Here is a 24,235-nt window from a genome sequence, read left to right as displayed (position 1 = left end):
CCTGAGAGGACCCCGCCAGCCTTCTGTGGCACCTGCATGAGCTCAGGGTACGATTCATTAATTCAGTCCGCCTCATCTCAGCCAGACTCAGGGCGGCTTGGCCCAAGAGACCAAGGGCTCAGAGGAGAGTAGGGGCATGAGGGGGTCTCCTCTCTGGCTTCTGGGCGCAGAAGGTGAGTCCTGGAAAACAAGGGACCCAATTCCGCTTCAATAGGGAATGTGGCCCCTGGGGCCACTCACCTGCACCAGACGGGTTCAGAAGAGGCTTGGGGTAGGTCGAGAGGGGTGGGCTTGGGGAGAGGACCACACACCAGGGCCCCCAGACCTCTGTAAACTGTGGCTGAATTGTCCTCGACGCACCTGCCCTGTGTGCACTGAGGGATGGCAGGGGTGGGACCCAGGGCTGGGGAGGCAGGAGGGTAACGGACAAGAGGCCGCTCCAGGCCCCGTCACCGCACGTTGAGGGCAGCCATGGTCTGCTCTCGGCCCCGGCCGCCCTGAGGAGGGCGCCCCAGGCAGCGCTCCTTGTCCCGGATTCTTCCGAGGACGCGGGCCCCCACCCTCGGCCCCCTCCCTCCCCAGATCGGTTCCTGCCTGGGCGGCATTTGAAGGCCTGCCGGGACCCAGTGAGAGACGCCACATCTCCTGCGGGGTCCGGGGGAACCCAGGTGGGGCATCTGTTCCCCGTGAGCCCTACGTCCGGTCAAGCGTGCCTGGTCTGTTCACATCCCTCTGGGCTACGCGCTCCCAGGCCCCCCCGGGGTCCACTTACTACGTTACTACGCGGTGCCTGGCCTCCCTGAACGGCAGCTCCCAGCGTCCGCGTCTTTGGCACAAGCCAGGGTGGGTGCGAGAGGGGACTCCGGCGGGGTCTCTGACGGGCCCCCCTCCCCGACCTAGAGAGGCCTCCGGGCTCCCCTCCCCCAGCCCCGTGTCCTCTGGGCGGGTCTGCGCTGTCTTGCCGTGCAGCAGGAGGGCGGCTGTCCCTAGGACCCCCTCCGGAAAGGAGGAGGTGCCACTGGGTCCCCGCCTGGAACACTTCATCGTCATCACAGTGGGTTCGGCATCCACGCCGGACTCCTGACCCGGGGTTCCCCGTGTGACCAGCTCCTTCCCAGCTGCCCCCCTCACCTCCTGCTCTTCCCGACTCTCTCCGGATTTCAGCCGCACCCGGGTCCCTTGTGCTCCTGGACCGCTTCATCCAAACGGGGCTCCGGCCCGTGGCTCGTGGCCACGGCTGCCCGTAGACCGGACGGTGCCCCTCCAGGTCAGATCGTTCACTTATCCACGTGCTACTTTAGTCCCCGGTTCCAAGGGCAGGGACCACCTCTGGCTTGTTCCCTGCCGTGAGCCCCGTGCCCGGCACGCAGTAGGCCCTCAGCTGAGGGTCTGGCTGCGAGAGGGGACCGGTAGCCACCACTCGCACACTTTCTGCCTCGGGCCTCGGCCCGCGGGGTCACGCCGGGGCACACCCCCCGCACCTGCCGCCCGGACCGTGGCGCGCTGTGTTTGCGCCCGGCTGGAGGCACCCGTGCCTCGAACCCCCGCGCCGCGCCTTGGACGCCAGCTGCCACCGTGGAAAAGGCGCCCCGTTGCACTTGCGCCCGGACCGGGCGTCCGCACAGGCCTCCTCAGCGCCCCTTGCAACTAAAACGCCTGCTTGCCACACGGTCAGACTGTGGACGGGAAGTTCGGCTGGGATCGTCACACGTTCTGACGGGAGCTCGGGCGCAGGCCGGGCCGGGAGCGCTGTCGCAGTCGGAAGGCACGACCGTCCCGCCTCGTCTCCGAGCCGGTCTCGCGCCGTACGATGTTGGAAAACGTTCACGTCTCCACCTTGACGCACTTTGAGGCACCAGAGTCCTTCCGGATCCCGTCCCATGGTGTTAAAGCATCAGCCTTCACGGCCCACTCTGAGAGGACAGTTGGGGAGCGAGACCATTCGTAGGCCGGGAACCAGAGCTGTTAACCGTGACATCGTGGCCGCAGGGCCGAAACGTCACGACGGTGAGTGGCGGGCCTACTACCCGGGCCTGAGGAAAGTGCCCCACGGTATTCACCACCTCAGCCTCATAGCGCCGTGGACTCAGCACGTCAGCGCCCTCCCCTGCGCCCGGCAGAAGCCTGGGGGCCAGCACGCCCACTGTGCAGCCAGCGGGTCGAGGGACAAGGATAGGTCGTCGTCCTGGGTCTTGGCGAGAGAGCCTTAGCTGAGCCCCACTCTGGGCTCCTGGAGAAGAGGGAGTTTTGAACGAAGGGACTTTAAAGTGTGATTCGCGTACCCTTTTGCCTCGGTGGCTTTCGCCTCCCCACCCCCACTTGAATACAAGCTCCTCGAAGACCCTTTGGTCCATGATGTTATCCCAAGGGCCCAACGGGGCTTGGCACAGCCTAGGGGCTCACTCGCTCTCTGTTGGGTAAATGAAGGAAAGGACGGACGGACAGGTGGGTGGGTGGATGGACGGATGGATGGAGAGATCCGTGGGGGGGGGGGGGGGGACTGGGCGCGATGGATGGATGGACGGACAGAAGGGATGGGGAGAGGAGGAAGGAAGAGCTGTTGATACTTAAACTGGGGCGGTTTGGCTTGACCACAGCTTCTGTCCCCCAACGCGACGATGAGAGAAAGGAGAGGAACGAGGTAAGGAAAGAGAGAGCAGTTAAGAGCCTGGCAAAGCACCTCCCCCACGCATGTGCGCACGCGCATGCACACCCCACATACTGCACGTGCTTGGTCACCGTCACAGACCAGAGTTACACGGTCGTGATCTTGTCTCAGGGCTGATAACGTTCTCTTTCTAGAGCTATAATACATGACTGCGTGGTCATTTTCTATTTTTAGCTTGACTCTGTGTTGGGGGTGATGGTATCTATCCATCTACCCCTCCATCCACCCAGCTATTCACTAACCCATCCACCCTCCTCTCTACCTACCTAGACACGACCTACCCATCCATCCATTCACTCATCCATCTATCCATCCGTGACCCAACCACCACATTCATACATCCATCCATTCAACCATGTACCCTCTTATCCATCCATCCATCCATCCATCCATCTATCCATACGTTCAACCATTTACCCTCTTATCCACCCATCCTCTCATCCATCCATCCATCCATCCATCCATCCATCCATCCGTTCAACCATTTACCCTCTTATCCACCCATCCTCTCATCCATCCATCCATCCATCCATCCATCCATCCACCCACCCACCCACCCACATCCATCCATCCACCCATCTATCCACTTATCCATCTATTCATCTGTCCACCCACCTCTCCATCTTACCACTTATCTGAACTTCATATTTACCCATCCACCCAAATTTCAAAAGGGACCCTGCCAGATGCCCAGCTGACCTCTTACTACAGACGTTAGACAAGTGATTTAACCTCTTGAAGCCTGTTTCCCTCTCTGATAAGAGGGGAGGGTCCACAGTGACTGGAGAAGGAGTCAACAGGAACCAGTCTCTGTAGGCGCTAAGCGAACATTAGCACCATGACCACTCCCTGCTTCTACTGGTAAGTGGGTAACAAGTTGCCTGTGTCAGCTGCCTGCTTCCAACTGGCACCAGAGTGTGCGTCACTGGGCAGAGAAGTCAGAGTGAACACAGCTCCGATCTGGGGAGTTGTTTCCCGAGCCTGTTTGCAGACGGTCAGTTCCCCAGCCCATCAATCCATGCCTGGAAAGGCTTTGTCTAAGAACAGGAATTACTCCCCGAAGACCAGAGTGTTGCGTGGTGTAGGCATCGCCTAGTGCAGTGATGTTGGACCTCCCACAAGAGCTAAAGCATCTTCTCATTCCCCTCTCATTTGAACCTCACTAAGTCCCATGTTGCAGATGGAAAACGGAGTCTCCATAAACAGTGACCTAGATGCTGATACACAGCTGACCTCACATCCCAGCTCCTTGATCCCAGCCCAGGGCTCCCTGCTCTGCGCAGGGATGAGCCCTGGTGACCATGACCTCCCCTGCAGGGAAAGGTGTCTTATGCTCACAACATCCTCTGTTTATGCACTGTGTCCTCCAGGCTCCAGCTTCCCACGGCAGAAGCCAGAGCAGAGCTCCTCCGTGGCCTGGGGATGGGAGAGCCATCCCCTCCCGGGAAAGGAGGCATGGGGGGACTGGCTGGGCCCCCTGCATCCCGCCTGCACAGTGAGGATGGTCTGAAGTTCCACACCCCACACTGTCAACACTTCCCTTGTGTTCCGTCCAAGAACAGCCAGATGCAATTCCAAGCACTTGTTTGGGTAGAAGGGCCAAATCACTGAATTCTCCATGTCAGAAAATTGGGGGGCTGGCTGTGGAGTGACACGGACGAGTGAACTGGGCCATCTCCCAGCTGTCCAGGGTGAACAGGGGCCTGGCAGACCTGGGGACCTGCTAAAATCGGGGTTTCCCCAGGTTCCTGGCTCACCCAGGGCAAGTGGGCAGAAGGGGAGTGCTGCAGCTTGGCAAAGAGGGTAAGGCATGTCCAACCCAAAAGGTCCCAAGTCCTTACCATCCGCTGATCGTTGTGCCTTCGGTATAGAATCTCAGACCCTGCGTCACCCCCTGTGCCATCAGCACCGTCACCTCTCTGCCCCCGGGCCAGGAAGATGCACGGGAATCCTCAGCACTCACTGCCCTGGGCACGGTGGCCCCGGCGTGGGCTCTGTGCTCTGCCCTGCCTCTACTGTTCCAGTAACGGCACCCCACAACCCACAGCCTCCACGTGGGGTCCTGAGAAGGGATCTGGGATGGATGGTCATCGGGATGTCCCATCCCACTGGCCACAGTGACACTAACTGGGCACCCCTGTGAGCCTGGACTTGGTGGACTCTAGAGACGTGAGAGCCACTGGACACGGGCTCCGCCCAGCCGCTCCAACACCCTCCATGGTAACCCACGCTCCGCTGTAGTTGGGCTCCTGCCCGTTTGCAAGCCCAAGGCCACCCCTGGCTCCAAGCAGAAGAGGGCGGCGGGGAGAGGAAGTCTCAGGAGCCCCCGAGGGATGGGGAGCCGCTCTGAACGTGCCCCCTCCTGACACCTTCCGTTGTCTGCTCCAGTCACACTGGACCCCTCACCCCTCCCTGGGCCCGGGGGGCCCACCTCTTTCCCCACTTGGGGATCTCCCCTCCTCCATGGAGCCCCCCCATCCCCCACAGAGGTCTGAGCCCTGACTTGCATGAGCTCTGACTCCTGGCGGGGGGCGGCTCTGTCAGGGGCTTATGTGTCTCCTGCCCTCATTTCTGGGGTGGGGACATGGCATTCACTTCCACACGGTGAGTGCCCAGAACAGAGGAGATTGGGAATTCACACATCTGTGTGACCAACGGAGGCAGCAAAGGCTGAACGTCCCCAAACGTAGAAGGAGAGAGAGTGGCAGGTGAGGGGTGGCCCGTGAGGTGCCTGGACACTGATTCCTCAGCAGCCAAGATGTACCTGCTCCCCTATGGTGCGTCCCCTTGGCCCGGCCCCACCTGCCTGCCCGGTGACAGACACAACCCCGGACAGACGCGCCCTTAGCACACTAGGTCAGGCAGCAATGGGGCAGCAGGAGGGCCACCTGGCGCCCACCTCGCCCAGACCGTACCCCAGCCCTGCCCTCACCCCAGCTGGCTGGAGCTCACCCCCACCCCCTTTCTGGGTCAGGGCAGGCACAGGAAGGGAGCAGCCACTGCACTGAGTTCTCACTGAGGAAGCCAGGTCCCGGTTCCTCTGGGGGAGCAGAGCTGTGGTCCCCATGCCCCCAGGAAGCAGGGAGAGGGATCGCAGGCAGACGTGGAGAGAGACCCAAGCTAGACCCTTCACACCCATAAGCCTGACAAGATGGGCACTTTGTCTCCTGGAAACGGCGTGTAGGGCTAGATGGATTCCCGCCGCCCCAGAACCTTCCAGAGCCCATTTCCACCTTCCAAGGAAGGGGACAGGGCCTCTCACTTCTCAAGTCTGCGGCTCCATCCAAAGGCTCTATTCTGTGAGCAGACCTGCTCTGGGATTCGAGGCCCTTGTCTCTGGCTGGCGTTCCTTCCCGGGTGCTCACGGGCAGGCAGGCGCCACTCAGGGGGCACTTACTGGCAATGCTGATGTCACCTTCCCCCAGAGGGCCACGGGCACCTGCCGCCCCAACACCTGGACCCCCTTGGATGGCCAGGCCCCCCACACTGGGGGGCTGCCGGGCACCTGCCATCTCATCGATCTGAAACCCCAAAAGCGCCTACATGGCCTCAGCTTCCCGCGGGCAGGTCCTGGAACACGATAGTAACTTGGGTACAAGACTTTGCGGAGGCCCCGCCGGATTCTGCCCGATGGCTCAGGCTCAGAGAGATGCCACCAGCCGGCCCCGGGCTGCACTGGATCTCTCTGCCTGGACCCAGAAGCAGAAGCCTTCCCCACTGTGCTGAGCTAAACCCACCAAGAGATGCTCCATTGATGAGAGGGTGGCCAGAATGCTTCCCTGTGCTGCTGAGACCAGGGCAGCCTGCGAGGTCACTGGAGGGAGGGGTCCTGGCGGGCCCCCGGGTCCTCCTCTCCACATTCAGCTGCTGGGCGACGGGCCAGGGGTCCTCAGGGACGCGGACGAGCCATGCCCGTGGGTGCCACCAGAGGGCGCCGTGGTAGGCAGGGGTGTGCAGAGCCCCGCACCTGAGGCCCACGCAAGGGTCTGCAGGTACAGGGCTTCTGACCTCTGCGGACCTTCTTGCCTCTCTGCTCTGCACTCAGATCAGCTGGCTATGGGAGGCCAGCTCCGCGGGGGAGGCTGACCCTGCCCACAGCACAGAGCCCTGCAGGGGAGGGCTCCGGTCAGCCGTGCCAGCAGGAGCCAGGCAGTGGCTCGGGCAGCTGGGAACGCCTTGGTTCTCCCACCCAGCCACCGAGTCTGCACCTGCGAGTCTGGCCACACTGATGCGCCCGCCGCATTTCCGGCTGGGGTTTCTGGGGCCTTAGCTCGGCATTCCAGCAAAAGGGCTCTGCCTGATCACGTTGCTAAGTGTCTGGGATTCCCTGCCGGTGGCGAGAGGGAAGGGAGGGGACAAGGGGGGCCCTGAGGACAAATCCTCGTGTCAGGAGTCTGGGTCTCCCTCCACCGGGCCGACGTGATTTCCTCTGCTTCTCCTGCCTCGTGGCTGGAGCTGTCACCCGGACAGTGGCCCCGGACACCCTCCAGTGCCGGCCCACGGTGGCCACGGGGTCCTTCTAAAGGTCTCGGTGACAGCCAAGAGCGGCAAACGCTTCTGGGGAGCCCACCGTGAGCCACACGTGACCTCAGAACGTGAGCCTGACGGGAGTCAAATTCAAGTTAACCCTCATCACAAACCACCAGCCCCTCGCTACACAGGAGACCGCACAGAACGGTCACGCGTCTAGTCCCACGGAGGGCAGGAGCAGAGCTCAACACGACCCGGCGGTTCGGCACGGGGTCTCCACGGGTGGGGGGGGGCCTCCGGAGCAGCTACCGTGGGGACAGCGTGTGTAGACGGAGCAGGCTTTTCCCTCCACCACGTGGGGCCTCCTAACCCCACCCTGGGTTCTGCCAGAACCAGGAAGGGCTCTGGGGGCCTCCTTGCAAGGCCCCCCGCCAGCCAGGGTCCGTCTGCCCCGGGGAAGGGTTGGGCTCTGAGCTACGAAGACAAAGACAGACTGGAGGGGTTCAGCCACCTCCCTGAGCCCTCCACAAGGCCTGGGGGCCATGCTGTGGAACTGGCATCCAGCCTCCCCCATCCCCGGGGCTGGTTGTGCAGCCAGCTCCACGCCTGGACGTGGTCTGAAAGGCCAGTGTGTGGTCTCCTCGCCAGGAAGCAGACAGCCTGCCATGCGGCTCAAAGGCCCACCTTTCCCAGGGGCAGCTGGGGTGCCCGGCAGGTCCCCGTTAGGACAGACGAGGGTTGGGGGAAGCCCCCCAGCAGCTCACGGCTCCTGTCACAGAGTGGCTCCTGTCCAGCAAGGGAGCTGGATCATGAACAGAGACACCTGTCAGGGTGGGGGAGGAAGGTTGGACAAGGCAGAGACAGCAGGACTAAGGATCGGGGCACTGCTTCCCGGGGCAGTGCACCGGCTGGGCCAGGACAGAGAGCGGGCCGATGGTTGGGGACGACCCCATGGTCCCAGGCAAACCTGGACGGCTGACCGTCCTGCCCGGAGCTCTGGGTGACACAGGCAGTCGGCCTGGCCAAGCGCCCAGTCCTGGGTTGGACGCAGATTGGAGCTTCACCTAAGGGCCTGCGTAGACGGAGCACTTAGTGAGCGCAAGGCATGGCCATGAGCTCATTCATCCCATCTTAGAGACAGCCCCGGGGCGCTGGGCTTCCCCTGACCCTCATTGTGTGGATGAGGCACAAAGTGTTAAGTAGCTGGCCCAGGGCGGAGTCCAGAACGTGGGCCCGGAAGTCCTGGGTGCTCAGGACAGGCTGCTGTAAGGACCTCACACGTGCGCACAGGACACCAGGGACAGCCAGGCAGGGCCCCGGCAAGGCACAGCGGTGCCTTTCCTCCCTCCCCTTCACAAGCAGTATTTTGTTTGCGGCGTTGGGGGTCCCTGGCCACAGTGCCGTCGGCTTCGTATTAGATTTCGTGGTGGAGGAAGGGGACACGCTCTTCTTAAAATGATAGCCGTGATTCTAGCGAACAGTGTGATTTGCTGCCTCGGGGGAAACCTTTAATTTAGCTTTAAACTGTTCTTAGCACCTGGGACTTCTCCCTCGGGGCGACTCAGAGTTGAGAATCTAGACCAGAGCCAGAAACTGGATCTCACTGTTTGGAGAACGAGACTGCCAGGCAGTGCCGGGGCGGAGGTGCTGATGTGGGCTTGGGATCGTGCCTGTGTCCAGACAGAGCCTCAGGCCCGAGACTCCCGCCCAGCGGCTGGGGGACATGGTTCCCGCGGGCGCGTCCTCCCCCATCTGGAGACCTGCCCGCTGCTGCTCGGAGCACAGCCGTCAGCCCCCAGTCGGGACCGTGTGAAGCACGGACCCTCCCTCCCATCCCAGGCTCCCCGCCTGCACCCCACTCTGAACACACGGAACCTGTGGGACAGAGCCCCCCGGGGGGTGGCCCCCATGTCCCCAGCATCACAGACGTCAGCCGGGGCCATGGTGTCAGCAAGCCTCATGTGGCAGGCTTGGCAAACCAAGTGCCCTCAGAGCCCTGGGGTGGGGGGGATGGGACAAGGTGGGACAGGGAATCCGGTGACACGCTGGGCCAAGCGGGCACCACACCTCACCTGTGCTCACCAGGAAAACAGGTCAGCGGGCCTTCCTGGGCCACCACGGGTGAGGACAGAGATCAAGGGGACAGACGCTTGGGAACGCCACGCGCAGGCGTGGAAACCAGGAACCAGCAGGCAGGGGGCCGGCCAGCGGGAGCGTGAGGACCCGGGCCCAGGCCCGAGGGAGAGTAGACTGGCCTTGCTGGGAGCCGGGGGCCGTGGCTGCTCTGATTGTTTGACCAGCCCTGAGCCCCAGCCGTGAGCCCACCCTCCCCCGCCGGAAGTCCCATCCTCACGCGAGCAATTCTCCATGACCAGGTGGCCAACGTGCTGGGGGGAGGGCCCAGACCCCGAGTGGGACCCCGGGCTCTGGATCGGGCAGGTGCGTCTGCCTTAAATGCGGCATTAGGAAGAAGTGGCAAGGAGCAGGCTGGTGGCCTTAGCACCCTCTCTGTTCGCCTTTCACTCTGGGAAGCCAGAGTCCAAAGCACAGGGAAAGGAAACGAGGCCCCGGACGCCAGCCCAGCCCCAGGTCACTCCAGGCAGCTCAGCCCCGCCTCCCGCACCTGCCCTGAGAGGTCATCACGGGCACGTGCTCGTGCGGGTGACCCGGCATCCAGGCTGGAGTAACAGAGGTGCTCTGGCCAGCCTCTGGGCGTGCCCTGAGCCCTAGAAACCAGGAGCCATGGAGCAGGGAGGGCCCCCTCTCCTGGTCCCCGCGGGAGCCCCCTGGCTCATCGCCAGCCCCCTCCACCCTGGCCACTCCTTACCCGACGTGCCAGGGCCGCTGGAGCCTCTTGCCATCTTCGAGGGCACCGCCCAGCCTGTTGAGCGACGGTGACCGGCTGTAGGGCCCGGGGGTGTAGCCCCCCAGCGTCCTGGCGGCCCCCTCGGGCTTGCCGGGCGTCTGCTGCAGCAGCTGGGGCGAGAGACTGCGGTGGGAGGTGGCGGAACAGACGGCCCAGTCGGGCGCGCTGGTGTTGAGGTTGTTGTCACTGTTGGAGCGTAGCAGGACCCGGGGGGCGGCCAGCGTGTTGGGGGGGCGCCGCCTCCGGTTGGAGTACGCCGGGGCCTCTCGGAAGGGCACTGGGTGGGAGAGAACAAGGCGGGGGGTGAGCGCACCCGTGGCACCTTCCGTGCAGGGCGCGGACACGCCCCTGCGCGCGCCCTGAGCCCCCGCCGGTCCCCGCCGTGCACAGAACCCGCCCCGACACAGAAGCAGCGATAGGCGGACACTGAGAACCTCTCCATCTCACGGAGGCTCAAGCCAACGCTTGACATGGAAGGGACTCGGGGTCCGACTTCCATCGGGGCCAGCGCCCCGCTCCGTCCGCAGCCGAGACGCGTGTGAGGGCCTCACAACGCAACCGGGGCACTGAGACGGCCACAGGTACGTCCTCACCGCGACCCGAGCCTGGCCCCTGGTGTGGGCTGAACTGAGTCCCCCCTGCAAGTCCGGTGGTGGAGTCCTGACCCTTTGCGCCCCAGACGGCATCCGGCGATGGGGTCTCCACGGAGGTGGGTACGGTAACACGGGGCCACGGGGTGGGCCCTGAACCCGTGTGACCGGGGTCCGTGTAACAAGAGGCGATCAGGGCACAGACACGCGCAGAGGGACGACCCCGTGAGGACACGGGGAGAGGACGGCCGTCCACACGCAAGGAGAGAGGCCTCGGGGGGACCTGGCCCTGACCACGCCTGGACCTCGGGCTCCGGCCACCAGGCCAGGGGGACAGTAAATCCTGTTGGGGAAGCCCCCCGTCTCCAGGACCGTGTCACAGCCGCCCCAGGACACGCACACGGCCCTCCAAGCGCTGTCTAAGGCGTCTGCTTCGGTTCCAAGCATGCTTCTTTGTACACCCTTCAAACCAGGCCCCGCAGGGTGAAGCAGGAAGAGGTGAGCCCACCTCACCCGTCTTCCTACGAAGTTCTAGACTGCAGGCGAGGCCCTTACTCTGCCGAGTTCAGCGTCCCAGAGACTCAGAACGAGGACACTGCCCACGGGGACCGTGGGTGCAGGCGTGCACGCTGCAACCACTCGGGCTTGCTCCGCGGGCTGGAGCCAGAAATAGAAAGTGTCCTTTCTAAGAAGACGCATGTAAAGAGAAGCAGCCCTCCAGGCTGTGGAGAAGTCAGATGCCGATGACCCCAGGAGCCGGGGACGCAGGCTTCCTTCGAGGTCCTGACACGTGGGCAGCTTCCTGCTCGCCATGGGGTTGGTGTACTTTGGGACGAAGCGGGCGAGCGAGCTCCCAAGTCTGTGCCGCCTGAGGCCAGGGCCGTCAGTGCACACAGACTGGGGCTGCGCGTGCCCTCCCAGGGGAGCCGGGCTGGAGACGGGAGTCTCAGCGTCTCAGAGGACAAGAGTATTGCGAGCACAATTCTCCATCCGCGCTGCCCAAGGTCAGAGGCTGCGGTGAAGTACTTCATGAAAACTAAGGACATGTGCACCCTTCATGGAGCCTGGGCCTGACGTCAACCCCTGCTCTCAGCGACAACCACACTGGGCAGCCGGGCTCACAGGGGACAGAGGTGGCGCTGGCCGGGCTCCACTGAGACAGCTGTGACCCAGTCACCCCTTCACCGCCTCGCCAGGATGCAGGACAGTCTGGGAAGACAGGGACGGAGCCAACTCGGGAAAGACGCGTAAAAACGGCAGGAGGCTCAGGATGGGCACTGGGAATCCACGTCCAGAACAGCTGCTGAGCCTTTGGAAGGGACACGTCGGGAGGTCACATTCTTTCAACACGCGGCAGCGTGCGCTCATTCCGACCCGACCCCTGTCCGAGCAGGACGCGGCCGGGACCCCACTCCGAATTCCTCAAAGGAAACACACACGTGCCGGCCTGGCTGGGAGAGAGGCGGGCGACGGGAAAGGCCGGCGGCGTCGTCCTCCGGGGACCCCCGTGTCTCTTAAGGGGCTCAGCCCACCGGGGAGTCAGCAGGGCCTGACCCCACCTGCCAGAACATCCCCCACTTGGTGGTCTGCTGGTTGTGAGGGACAGCCTCATCGGTCACTCCCCCTGGGCAGACAGAGGCCAGAATGACTCCTGTGAGGACTGAGCGCTCATCCTTTAGGGTCTGAAAAATGCACCTGCTGGTGGGTGCCTTGGGGTGACCTGAGACCTGCCTGGCGAAGGGGTGGGGGACCGAAGACCGCGCAAAGGGCTGATGACTGCACCACCCGTCCCAGAGGATGGTTACCTTTCGTGCACAGAGTCTGCCAGCTGAAGGGCTGTGTCACAGCGAGAAAGCCAACCCCTCAAGCAGCTACAGCAAGCGGAAAGCGTGACCCGGCCCTCGGCCTCCCGGACCAGCTTCCCCTCCCCCCACCTCCCGCCCCCGAGGAGAGGCCAGGGCTCACGCTACCCATGGGGAGGGGACCCCCCCAGACGAGGAAACGCGTGCATTCTGTGACGTGAACTCCTGCCAGAGCCTCCAGCTTCCCTGGTGACGGAGTTGGGTCCATTTGTCTGACTGATGTGACTCTAAGCTATTAATGCCCTTAACAGGAACTGGGGGAGGGGGCGGTCCTGCCAATGGCTGAGACAGACTCACGCGGGCAGAAAAATCTATGAAAAAACAGAAGACACATGGAATGAACCCCAACGAACGTCTCCGCGCCGTGCGTGGATGACAAAACCCAAAGTACCACAAGACGAATCTGGGTTAATAATGTAAGAAAATGAGCCCGGACAAACACCGTGTTTCAGACCAATTCCCAAGACAGGGGCTGAAGCCGGCTTTGCGAGTGGGGGCGTGGGCAGTGGTCGGAATTCCGAAGGACTGGTGCCCCGGTGGGGGGTGGGGGGGAGGTGGGTTAGGGGGTGGAGGGGCCGGGGTGTTTTGAAACACAGCCTGCCCTGGGGATCAGGTGGATATACTCAAACAGAATCGCATAGGTAATGTCAGGGCGAGCATTCAAATGACAATCGTCTCACCTAATCACCAAGACTCGCATTAAATTAGTTTCCCGTGTAAGATAATTGGAAATTTTTTCCATGTTTGTTTTACGGCTCGGGCTGGTAAGTACCTTCCTAATTCCTCCAAAGTAATGTCTTCATAAACCTGATTTCACAAGACAGGAGTTCTCTGTCTGAGAAACTCACTGGAGCCATCCGTGGAAATGTTGATTTTTTTTTTTTTTTTTTTTTTTGCGAAAAGGGTTAAAAATAACTCTTTTCCTGTCTGAAAATGATTAATATTCCACCCAACCGTTTCCTTCTTTCAGGCGATCTGCAAACTCTCAGTGGGCGGATATTTTCTTAGCCGTCTTACATGCATTTATTTATACATTTTCTTTCCACAATAGAAATTACACAAGGTGTGACAAAAAGCATATGCACTCTCGGAGTCTGCCACACTGCGTTTCCATCCACTCGGGGAAGCTGCGACCCAGAGATGGCCACGGAGAGCCCAGGAGTGGTTCCCAACGCGTCCGCCCTGTCGGCGCGGCCAGCATCGGGTCCCGACCCTCCTCGTGCCCGAGCAAGCGCCCGGCAGCCGCCAGGGAGCAGACGGACTAGTCAAAACTTCCTTTGTTTTCCATAGGACTTAGTTTCCCACGCGGCACGTTCCGGAACGCGACGGTGCCAGGGGCCGGGGACTTAGGAACCCAGGCAGACAGAACGGCACCTTCCGGGGGGGGGGCTCGCGTTCCAGACCCACCGCCACAAAGCCCGGTCACGCGCCAGAAGCGATCGCTCCCTTACGTGATGAGAAGGGACCGGCAGCAATTCCGGGAGGGACCGGAGTGCCCCCCGCCGCTGCCCCGCAGAGGCAGTGAGAAACCGCTAGCGCCCAGGCACCGCGCTCCCGACAGCTTGCCCTTACCTTCCTTCTTGGTGAAGGCATTTAACAGAGACTTCATTTTCCCTCTGACTCTGGCAGCAGTCGGCTCATTATATAACCTTCTCAGCCGGGAGGAAGGCAAGGGAGGCTGCCCGGCCCCTCGGCGGTGCGGCGGCGTGGACCCGGGGAGCGGCGGCGGGCGTCTGGGCGCTGCGCGCTTCCGAGCACGGCGGGGCATGCGAGCCCCGGCGCGCTGGCGACAGAGCCCACCCCATATTCTGTCTGTCAGCTGGGAACCAACCGTGCGTAGCCTGGGGCTGCTCTCAAACCCTGCGGCCGCTGCCGGCGCCCATCATGTGAGCAGCTCTACTCTGCCTTTGTGATCAGTGCCTCTGGGAGGAGGGCGGAACGAGGCGGGCATCCTCCGCCGGCGGGGCGGCCGGGAAACACCGGAGGCAGCCGCGAGCCCCCGACTCCCCGAGCAGACTCAGGCTGCGGCTCGGGCCACGGCTGCTCCGACGCGCCGGGCGCTAAAAATAACGCGCCGTGCTCCTCCGGGTTTATTTTTAAAGAGAAAGCCAAGTTGCCCGGATCGCTGCTTGTTGGTCCGCCAGCAGACGCGGTGAGCGAGGCAAGAAGACGGAACGCCCCGGTGCCAGATGAGCCCCGCGCCAGACCCACGTTTAACCGGGCAGCCCTCGCCGGCCTTCTGGAATCTCTGAACGTGACCCAGATTTCTGTCGGAAGGAATCAGACACAAGCACCCGTTGCTTCTCCTGGCTCAGCCCACCGTGGCGATTACCCTGGAGGAAACAGGATTTCCTCCTCCCCCCCCCCCCCCCGCTTTTCGTTCTTTTTAAGGAGAGAGAACACAAACTAACTACCCCCCCCACCCACCCCCCGCCCCGCCCCGCCCCTGCTCGCCCTGATTCCAGGCAGCTGATCAAATGACTGTGTCTTCAAAGTCCCTTTACACGTGTGCTGAGCATTTCCACCCCGGGAGGAGTCCGGGAGGCTCCGGGAGAGGAAGCCCTATCTGAGGACCGCACGGAGGAGGGGCGGCGTGTGCGTGTGCTCCGCCGAGGCAGGGCCGCTGGGGCTGTTTCTGGGCGAGGAGAGAGGGCTTCCTGAAACACGAAATGCAGCATCCGGGGAGCCGGTTCTGTCGCCCGATGCACCTGCTGCTCGGCTGCAATTAAGCGTGTGTTCCCTCGGTTGCTAAGAGAGCTGCTTCCGAAATTAAAAAGGCAGGGAGCGCGAGAGGAGACGGGATGAGGAAAAAGCAACGGGGACATGTAAGTCGAACCCCACGTGCTCGACACACTTCGGGCCGACAAAAATGGCAGCTCCAGAAGCCGCGGGCGTCTGTCTGTCTGTCTGTCTGCCGCGGAAGACGGCCCGGGGGGTCGGACGCCTCGCCCAGCGGCCTCTCCGTGCGGTGGGGAAGGGCTGCCAGGGACGCGCCCCGTGACGGCCCTGTAGTAGCTGCTCACTTAGGCACTGTCTCCCACCTCATGCCCACAGCGCCCCAAGTCACACAGCTCACCAGCCGCGCCCCAGCTCGGCCCCGGGCGACCCCCTCACCCCACCGTGCTGGGTCTCGAATCCACGCGACGGAGCGCAAGCCATTTCTGAGGCGAGCCGCTGGCACGTTTTATCATCAGAGACCCCACGGGCTTTGTCTCGTGATCCACATCCTTGACGGGGTGGGGGGTGGGTAGGGGCACAGGCAGAGCTCGGTGTCCTTGGACACGTGGGGCGAGGCTGAGCGGCTGCCAGAAGCATCTCTCCCCACCCACCCCCCCACCCCGCCGTGCAGAGTGTCACCGAGGACACAGCAGCTCCCACTTGGGGAGACCGTGCGGCGCCCCCCGGGTGGGTGTGGTAGGGTCTGCAAGGTGGCCGAGTCCGATTCCCGGGCCGGGCCGGCCACAGGCGGGGTGCCACCTGGCTGGGACCCACGGAGACAGCACAGCCAAGGGAGCTCCTTCCTCTGCAGAGGCCGGGCCCTGCCACGTGAGCCCGGAGAGCTCGCCAAAGCGCAGGGAACCCTCTGGGAGAGTGGGAGGCTCGGCGCTGCTCAACCCGCCTCCACGTGTCTCTGGTCGATACCCTCCCAGAAGCACGGAGCCGCATCCCGAGCCAAGTTCCCTCGCCAACCCCCGCTGCCGGCCGCGGAGTGGAGGGGCGTGCGCTCCAGGGTGGCACCTCGCCGAAGACGGGTGCTGCCTCCGAAACTTCGTCTGTGTCCCTGCCGTTGACCTTGGGGGAAGGGCGCCACTGCGAAAGCCCCGTGCGTTGTCTAACTCGAGAAAGCAGAGGGGACGGGACGGAGCCCTCTTCCCTGGCTGGGGAGCAGAACGGGGTCCTGACACGGGGCCCGGCCGGGAAATGGGGCCTCCCCGGTCCTCCTCACGGGGCACCTGCCCATAAGCGGGAAACGGTGGGGCCCTGGGGCTGGGCCCTGGGCAGGGAGCCTGGCGGAGACAAGGCTCGGAGACCCACGAGCAGGACGCAGAGGCTGCGGCCTGGTGCAGAGGGGCGGCTGGGCTCTCCACGCCATCCCTACCCGTCCCTACCCATCCCATCCGCGCCAGCGTTGGTGAACCGTGGGCTCTGTGCAGGCCACGGACGGACGCAGCAGCGAACAAACGGGAAAGATCGCTAGTCTCCCTCTCGGCTGCCCAGGGGGCCGTTGCGGGGACGGGACCAGACTCTGGGTATGATAGGATTGGGGGCACTGTGGGAAACACCCCTCAGCTACAGGATGCCTTTCGACAACCTCACACGCGTTTAATACGCTGCTGGGAATCTGACTGAAACTTTGACGGAAACTGGGAACCGGGGGCCTGTCACACTCACGTGCAGGCCCACTGCGTCCCCAGCCCTCAGCGGGGCTCTGCCCCCCAGAAACCCCACCTCCTGACCCACCCCCCCACCTGGACCCACCTCCTCACCACTGGCAGGCACGCCCTCCTTGAATACCTCCAGCGACAGGGAGCTCACTACCTGAGTGTAGTGGTTTTTGCTCCGAGACACAGGCTGCGTCATCCTCACCATGAGGCGAAGGCCGGCCCCGGGCCCACGTGTGTGGATCTCCCTTTGCTTCGCCAGAAAACAGGCTTGCGTCTGCCACATGCTAATCGGAAGGGACAAAGCATAGATTCTGCCCCGACAAACGCAAAGCCATCTGTAGTGGCATTTTTCATTCTGTGCTCTGGGACAGGCTTTTCTGTGCAAACGTTTACTGGAGATCGACGGGCCGCGGCCATCTGGTACCGCAGCGCGTCTCTATCTGCACCCTCCACGCACACGTGCACCCGAAGCCTGCCTGCCCGGCTGGCCGGGACGGGACAAGATCTGCAGGAACCACGTCCAGCCTTGCCCCGCGGAGCAGTCCTGCCGCCAGCCACGTGCTCGTCCACGGCAACCTGCTCTCCGGGAGGGACAGACGTCACGCCCTCCCCGCTCAAGCCACGAGGCCTGGACGCCCAGCGGTGATGCCAGCTTCTCTGGAAAGCTGGGGCAGCAGAGGCGGAGCAGGGCAGGCACGCTGAGGGTCGGCTCGGGGCCCAGCAACCCGCTAACACGGTCCTCCCCTCCTAGACGAGCAGACCGAGGACAACTGGGCTGAAGGTCCAACATAAAAACTGAGACAAAGACGCAGGCCGGGGTTTGAACCCCCACTTCTCCCCGAGGCTCCCGGAGAGCCCGTGGTGCGGCTCAGACATCTGGAACCTTCTTGTGGAGTCCCCGGCAGGCTCCCCGACACCGGCGGCAAGGCTCCCTGGATGAGAGGAGCGAGGCCCACGGGGGTCCGACTTCGCCGCCCCCACAGCCGTAGGTCTGCGGATAGCAGAGCCCGGGGGTCCTCCAGGGAGGACCGAGAGTGACCACCACGGGTTGCGCCAGCCGCGCTGCTGTTCACCGAGTGCAGGAGACGTGACAACACACGCTGCTGGGGCCCAGCTGGGCTGGGGTGACACGGCGGGTGGCAGGATGCCACGGGGTGGCTCCGTCCACCTGCTCGCCCGCCCGCCCACCCCAGAGGGCGAGCAAGAATCCTCTGAGTCGGGGACACTCGACGTCCGGGGACAGATGAGAAGGTCAGACGGGGGGGGGGGGGGTGGCCTCGAACCAGACAGCTCCCAGGAGGGCAGAGCATCCCCCCAAAGTGAACCCCAACTGTCACCCCCTGGCCGGGCCCTTCAGCCACCAGCCTGTCCCCCCCACCCCACCCCGACCACCAGCCCGACCCCGCTGCTAGCCCCTTGGTAAGAAACCCAAGACCATAAATACACAAACACACAATAAAAATACCCCAGGCCGTTCCCTCCAGCCTCCAGCCCCGCGCGGCCGACCAATCCGCCTCGAGCTCGGATCCACCCGCCCAAACCCTCCGTTCGAAGCCCTGTATTTGCCACGTCTTTTGACAACGGCCTGACAACAGGCTGAAAATAATTTCATTTCTCGTGTAAAAAAAAGGCTCTTCGCACATCAGAACATTTCAAGGCGCTCTGAAGTTCTGGCAGGGAGGACGCGCCAGGTGTGATGAACACGCCTTGCGAGGCGTCTGCTGTGCAGGTGCCACGGGGTCCTGGCAACGGGGCCCGTCCGGTGCCCACGACGCCCAGCGCACCCGTCCCCCAGCCGGGGTCCGGTGCCAGGTGCAGGGGAGGAGCCAGACGTGGGACCCCAGCCGCCCTATTGAGGGCCCGGCTCTGCGTCTTCCGCCCTCGGCGGCCGTGGGCTGCCCGGGCGCCCCGGGCTCAGTTTCCCCATCTGTAGATGGGGACAGCCCACCTCGTTCCCGGCGTTGGCCGTGAGCCGCTGAGCTCCCGTTTGACCTTCCAGGGGCGAGGTCCAGCCCGAGGACCACCCCTCACCCTCCCTGAACTGGATTGTGAATGGTGCCACCTCCCAGGAGGGTCGCGAGGACCCAGCCACTCACCATCCGTTACGGTGCGTGCACCACAGGGTCGGCAGGGGTCACTGAGTAAAGGCATTTAACTCAAAATCTGCCAGCAGATGGCATAGCCACCTCCCCGCCCCAACCCCGCCCCTTGTCTGTGATGAGCCCCCATCCGGCCACGGAGAGACCCCTCCTCAGGGCTCCCGCAGCGGAAGTGCGCCCTCAGGCGACTTCCTGGTTCCAGGGCACTTCAAGGCCCCCAAACGCAGGTTGGATGCCCGGCTCCCCCCTCGCCCTGCACGCCGGAGGTGACCCCCCATAGCTCTGGATGTGAATGGATGGATGGATGGATGGATGAATGAACCAAGGAAAGCGAGGTATGAGTCCCGGCTTTTGTTTGGCGTGTCCCGAGGCGCCCCACCAGGTACACTGGGCTGGTCTCCCTGGGCCTGAAGCCACCTCACTTCTCTGTTCCTTGTTGCCACCCACTGCCCCCTTCCGCCTCCTCAGAGGCCTCCGGGCACCAGGGAGAGGTCTGCCCTGCAGGGCTCTGGGGCCGCGTTCGCCCACACCCCACGGACAGGTGCACTGGACGTCGCTCAGGCCGGTGCCCTCGAGGCCCTTCTGTGTCTGCACAGCCCCCACCCCGAGTCTTGCCTGCCTGGCGGGCTGTGGGGAGCCGTGGGCCACTCCCTCCACTTTCCCTGCTGCCGAGACTCAAGGCAAGCAGACGCGGGGCACAGCGCTCTGATTCCGGAGGAAGGAGCCAGTGGGTGTGGACGAGCATCCCGCCAGGGACGTGCCAGCTCCCTGGGCAACCAGGGGCGGCTGGATGCCAGGCCTGGCTCTCCAGCCTCCTTGGGGAGCTGTGACCCTCCTTTCCTGCATCAACGGGTCAGACTGGACCCTTGCTGGCCACAGAGATCCCGGCCGACAGAGCCGATGAGGCTGGGGCTCGGCCATGATTTCTCCAAGACCCTGAGATTCCAGATGGAGGCTGTTTCCTTCCTCTTTCCAAGTGGCCTGGCCTCGCCTCCTATTTGTGGGGAGAAGGGAGAAGGGAGCGCAGGCTGGCGTGGAGCTGGGCTGGGGAAACAGAGGGAAGACTGAGTCTATTTCTTTTTAATACAAACCCCTGGAGGTGACTCTGTCCTCTCCTCACAGAGGGGGCCCCTGGGGAGCTGAGAGGAAGACACAAAACCCCAGAGGGTCTCAGCGGCCCACCAGCCACACCCTCTATTTCGTGTCACAGAAGCAAAAACCAAGTGCCAAGAGCAAGGCTGTGCGGCCAAGCCGGGGGCGGGGAGGCAGCGGGCCCGGGCAGGCGTGGGCGGGAGCCGGACCTTCCCACCTACCCCCCCCCCCCCACCTCACCCCGAACAGCGGCCCTTGCTTCCTCCACGCACAGCTTCAGCTAACTGCGGCTTAAATATTAGTAGGCAACCTTTCTCCAGCTCACAATAATTGTTAAATGAATCACGCTTTTATAAATAACGCGAGATATAAAAAGGCATCTCGGCAATAATGCGGGGTTATCTTTGAACAAAGATGTAGGTGCCTACAGCGTTTGTAGTGTTCGCGGCAGCCAGGGCCATTGAGGGAGGCTTTGCTCCTGGAGGATCCGTCGAGGCCCAAGGATACTCGGGGCAGAGGTCACCTGACTTGGGATCCTCCGATGCCCGCGGGGTCTGGATCTCTTCCGGGGACGGGTCAGGCTCCGTGCCGGTGGTGGCTGGGGTCAGGAACTCTGCGGGTTCCGTGACACCGTGACTCGGGATTTAGGTCCAAGACCAAGGTCGCAGGGGGCGGGGGGCAGAGCTCAGGAGGGTTGAACTGGGGCTGGCCACGGAGAGCGAGGGTCCCCGAGGCGCACTGCGGAAGGATCACGGCCCCGAACAGCACCTCCTACCCTTTCCTGCATGTAGCTCAGCCTCTGCCAGAGTCCCACGGACCCCACGTGCCAGCTCTGACCAGGAGGCGTGGGGGCAAGGGCAGCGCCGGGGCTTAACGGAAGCACGAGCCACTTCCCGGGTGGCCCGTCTGACAGCTGGGTGACTGAGGACGCCTGGCCTCTCATGGGGGAAACTGAGGCTCAGAGCCATGAGGCAAGTCGCCTGTGCTCGCCCCGCCCTGTCTGTTCAACAGAGTCACCCCCGGCCCCCACGGCCAGTCACAGGACACCCGTTCCCGGACACAGCGCAGCATCCCCTGTGCCCAGGATCCCCAGGTGAGCTCTCGGGACCCAGCCCGCACCTGTGGCACCACACGACCCCCTTTGTCCTCGGCAGGGCTTCCCGGGAGGGACCCCGGCACACACGTCTGAGTCCTCGGGGGCAGCGTGTGGTGGCTGCTGTGTGACCAGGTGGATGAGTGTGGGAGGGAGCAGGGGGCAGGCACCGGCCCACCACAGATGCCGCCCTGCCCCCATCACTCAGACCCAGCCCTGATCCCCAAGAATGACTCCTAGAGCCCCCCGGGAGTGGCAGACGCCCAAAGACTCTGGTGCAAATCTCCAAGTCTGCAGGGAAAATGCCAAACACCAACGTCACCGGTGTCACTGGGCTGGGCCACCCCCTTTCTGCAGGAGCTGACCCGGAATGACCCTTTTTCCATCGTGTGTTACCAAGTGATGGCACCTGAGGGGAGTCCTGCCTGGGTCAGCCTCTGACTCGGGGTGGGACTCAGTTTCCCCATCTGTAAAGTGGGGAGGCCGGCCCCCACCTCGCTGGGCTCGTGAGATGTCTGCGAGGGCCCCACAGGGGTGGGCTGCCTGCCGACTTCCCTCCCCTACGGGGTGGGGCACAAGGGTGGAGAACGGGCTCCCCGAGACTCGGGGAGGAGCTCTGCTCGGATTCCCAGTGTGGAGTCAGGTGCCCCGAGTTCCCGAGGCCATAGACAAGTCCTGGCTGCAGCAGACCGCGCTCCACGGATGGCCTGCTGCCCACGTGGGGCCCACGGGAAGCCCGGCTCTTCGTCCTTGAGGGGGAGGGTCAGGAAACGCACCTGCCTGCTGTAGTACCACCAGGAGCAGCAGGCCTTGGGTTTGGGGGGCCAGGACGGTGCCCCGCACCTGCCCCCCACCGCCTGCGACCTCAGGCGCATCGCCATGCCTCCCCGAAGGTGAGCACCCACCCTGAAGAGAGTTAGAGCCGTCAGGGCCCAGTGTCCACGGCCGTTCACGGGTGCAGAGGAAGGGACCTCCCACAGGATAACCCAGTGGGCGCGAGCCGCGGGGGAACCCAGGGACTGGACGCTCCCATGCTGCTTGCTGGGCGGCTTCCCCGTGAGTCACCAAGATGGTGCTGTCTGTAGGGCCCCTGCCCGCATCACACCCGACTGCTCTGTACATTAGGGACCGGACTGCAGGCGCCAGGCCCACACAGAGAGCCGATGCAGCCCCAGAATGCCCACATGTCTCAGGACGTGCTGGAGAGCCAGCCACGCACAGCGGCCCCCCACACAGAGCGATCTGATTAAAGCCAGCTCCCGAGACGGTCAGAGAGCGGCCAGAGTGACCATGCGCTATGGACTGAGTGTCTGTGTTCCCGCCAAATCCCCTATGGTGAAGCCCCTAGCCCCCAGGGAGAGGGCGCTGGGAGACAGGCTTTCGGGCCGTGAGGGTAGAGCTGACGTGAGGCCTCCAAGCCCCCACGGGGCCACGGGGAGATGAGTTCTCTCCGCTGTGTGGGGACGCCGCGAGAAGGGGGCCATCTGCGAACCGGGAAGAGTCCTTACAAGGCACCGAATCAGCCAGCACCGTGATCTGGGACTCCTGGGCTCTAGAACCGGGAGAAAAAAATGCCCGTTGTTTAAGCCGGCTGTGGCCCCCTGTCACAGCAGCCAGGACCGACAAGGGTACCGTGCAGGCAGACCACGTCGCTGTGCCCTTGCAGGCCCCCAGGGGACCGGGGGACATCACTGCGGCTTTCCCTGCCCACCCCTTCCGATGCCCGGAACACAACTCTGGCCCTTGCCTCGCCGCGCCCTCCGCCGGACAGGGTTACCTGCCCTTCCCACCCTGGCTCCCTCCAGCTCCGGCCCCTCACTCTCAAGGTCACCTTGCCAGAGGCTGAGTCTGTCTCATTCGCCCTTCATCACCAGAACCGAGGTCGGAGCCTCACAAGTATGTTTCCTGTCTGCCTTCAACAGGGAAGGCACCGTTCTACCTCCCGTCCGGGACTTGGTGGTTGAGTGGTTCACTCTGCCTCACTGCGTGAAACGTCTGCTTCTAGAACGCTTCCCACCCCAAATACCCCCTCTGCACAACTGGGCCTTTCTGGAAGTCACGGGGCAGGAGAGGGGGCTGCACACACCTTTCTATCTTCAGGCTACGACACAAGACCCGACACAAGGTGGGGGCTTATAAATACACATTCTGGTTATTTTTGATCCCTGACCAGCCACTTCGACACCTGGGTCGTCTGTGGGTCTGCTCCTGTTAATTTCTCTGATCGCACATCACATTTTCCTGCGTCTTTGCGTGTCTAGAAATTTTTGATTCTGTGTCAGCCATTATCTTTAACGTGTTATAGAGATTCTGGATTCTGTTCCTTTTCTCTGAAGGGTGTCGGGTCTTTGTAGCAGGGAACACAATACTGGCAGAACGCTCCATCCTGGGAAGACGTGGCTTTGAGTTTTGGGGGGAAGCATCTCTGTTGGTTTGGTCCTGGGATGAGATTCTGACATCATGGGCCCTTCCAGGTCTCAGGCAGAAAACCCAAAGGATTTGCCAAGTTCTTCAAATGAGGCAGGACTCAGCGCTCTGTCTCCCTCATGCAGGAACTACTGAAGTCTCCCCTCAGGTCTCTGAGATTTAAGCTGCTGTGTTCCACTAGGACCCTTGGACTCTCATCCTGCACGTGCTAGTTCAGAAATCAGTCCAGGATTCGATGAGAGTTTATGTGCAGATTTGGGGCTCTTGCCTTTCTAGGAGTCCTCCCCTCTATTTCCAGCCACTCAGGCAGGCAGGTCTGACCTTGACCTCTAACCACTGCATCCTCAAGTCACTTTCTGTCAGGGGGATCCTTCATTAATATGCCTCTCGTCTGACAGACTCCCCTTTTGTTGAGGGCCCCACCTTCTGCCTGCTTTTGGTTTCCTGCCAAAGCCCACGAATGGTTGTTACTATTTTTGTTCTGTCCAGAGTTTGTCACTGTTACCAGGAGAAGGGTACATCTGACGTGAGCTGCTCTGCCATGGTTGGAAGGCAGAAGTCACGGGCTCATAAACGTAAGTGAAACAAAGAGGTGCTCCCCCCGCGGGCACACCTGCACACGCATGCAGTGAGTGTTCGATCTGCACGACTGGAGGCAGGGGGTGTGCCCGGCGGGGAGACGG

At 62.9% G+C, this 24,235-nt stretch overlaps 1 protein-coding gene across 14 annotated transcripts in view; it reads right to left on the bottom strand.

The window, feature by feature from the left end:
* Positions 1-24,235, bottom strand: part of SHANK2 (SH3 and multiple ankyrin repeat domains 2) — a 500,122-nt gene that overhangs the window by 270,621 nt on the left and 205,266 nt on the right. For 12 of the 14 annotated variants that reach the window (XM_053202783.1, XM_053202784.1, XM_027045494.2 and 9 more), the window contains one exon: positions 9,966-10,281. In XM_053202783.1, coding sequence (XP_053058758.1) covers positions 9,966-10,281 — 316 coding nt within the window. Of the gene's footprint in view, positions 1-9,965; positions 10,282-14,028; positions 14,795-24,235 lie in introns of those variants that run through there. The other 2 variants (XM_027045502.2, XM_053202786.1) reach the window with 2 other exon arrangements.

This window comes from Acinonyx jubatus, chromosome D1 (genome assembly GCF_027475565.1).
Source record: "Acinonyx jubatus isolate Ajub_Pintada_27869175 chromosome D1, VMU_Ajub_asm_v1.0, whole genome shotgun sequence".
In the NCBI taxonomy this organism is placed as follows: Eukaryota; Metazoa; Chordata; class Mammalia; order Carnivora; family Felidae; genus Acinonyx; species Acinonyx jubatus.
Note: the sequence above shows the minus strand (reverse complement) of the source record. Positions and strands in the feature narration are given on the sequence as shown.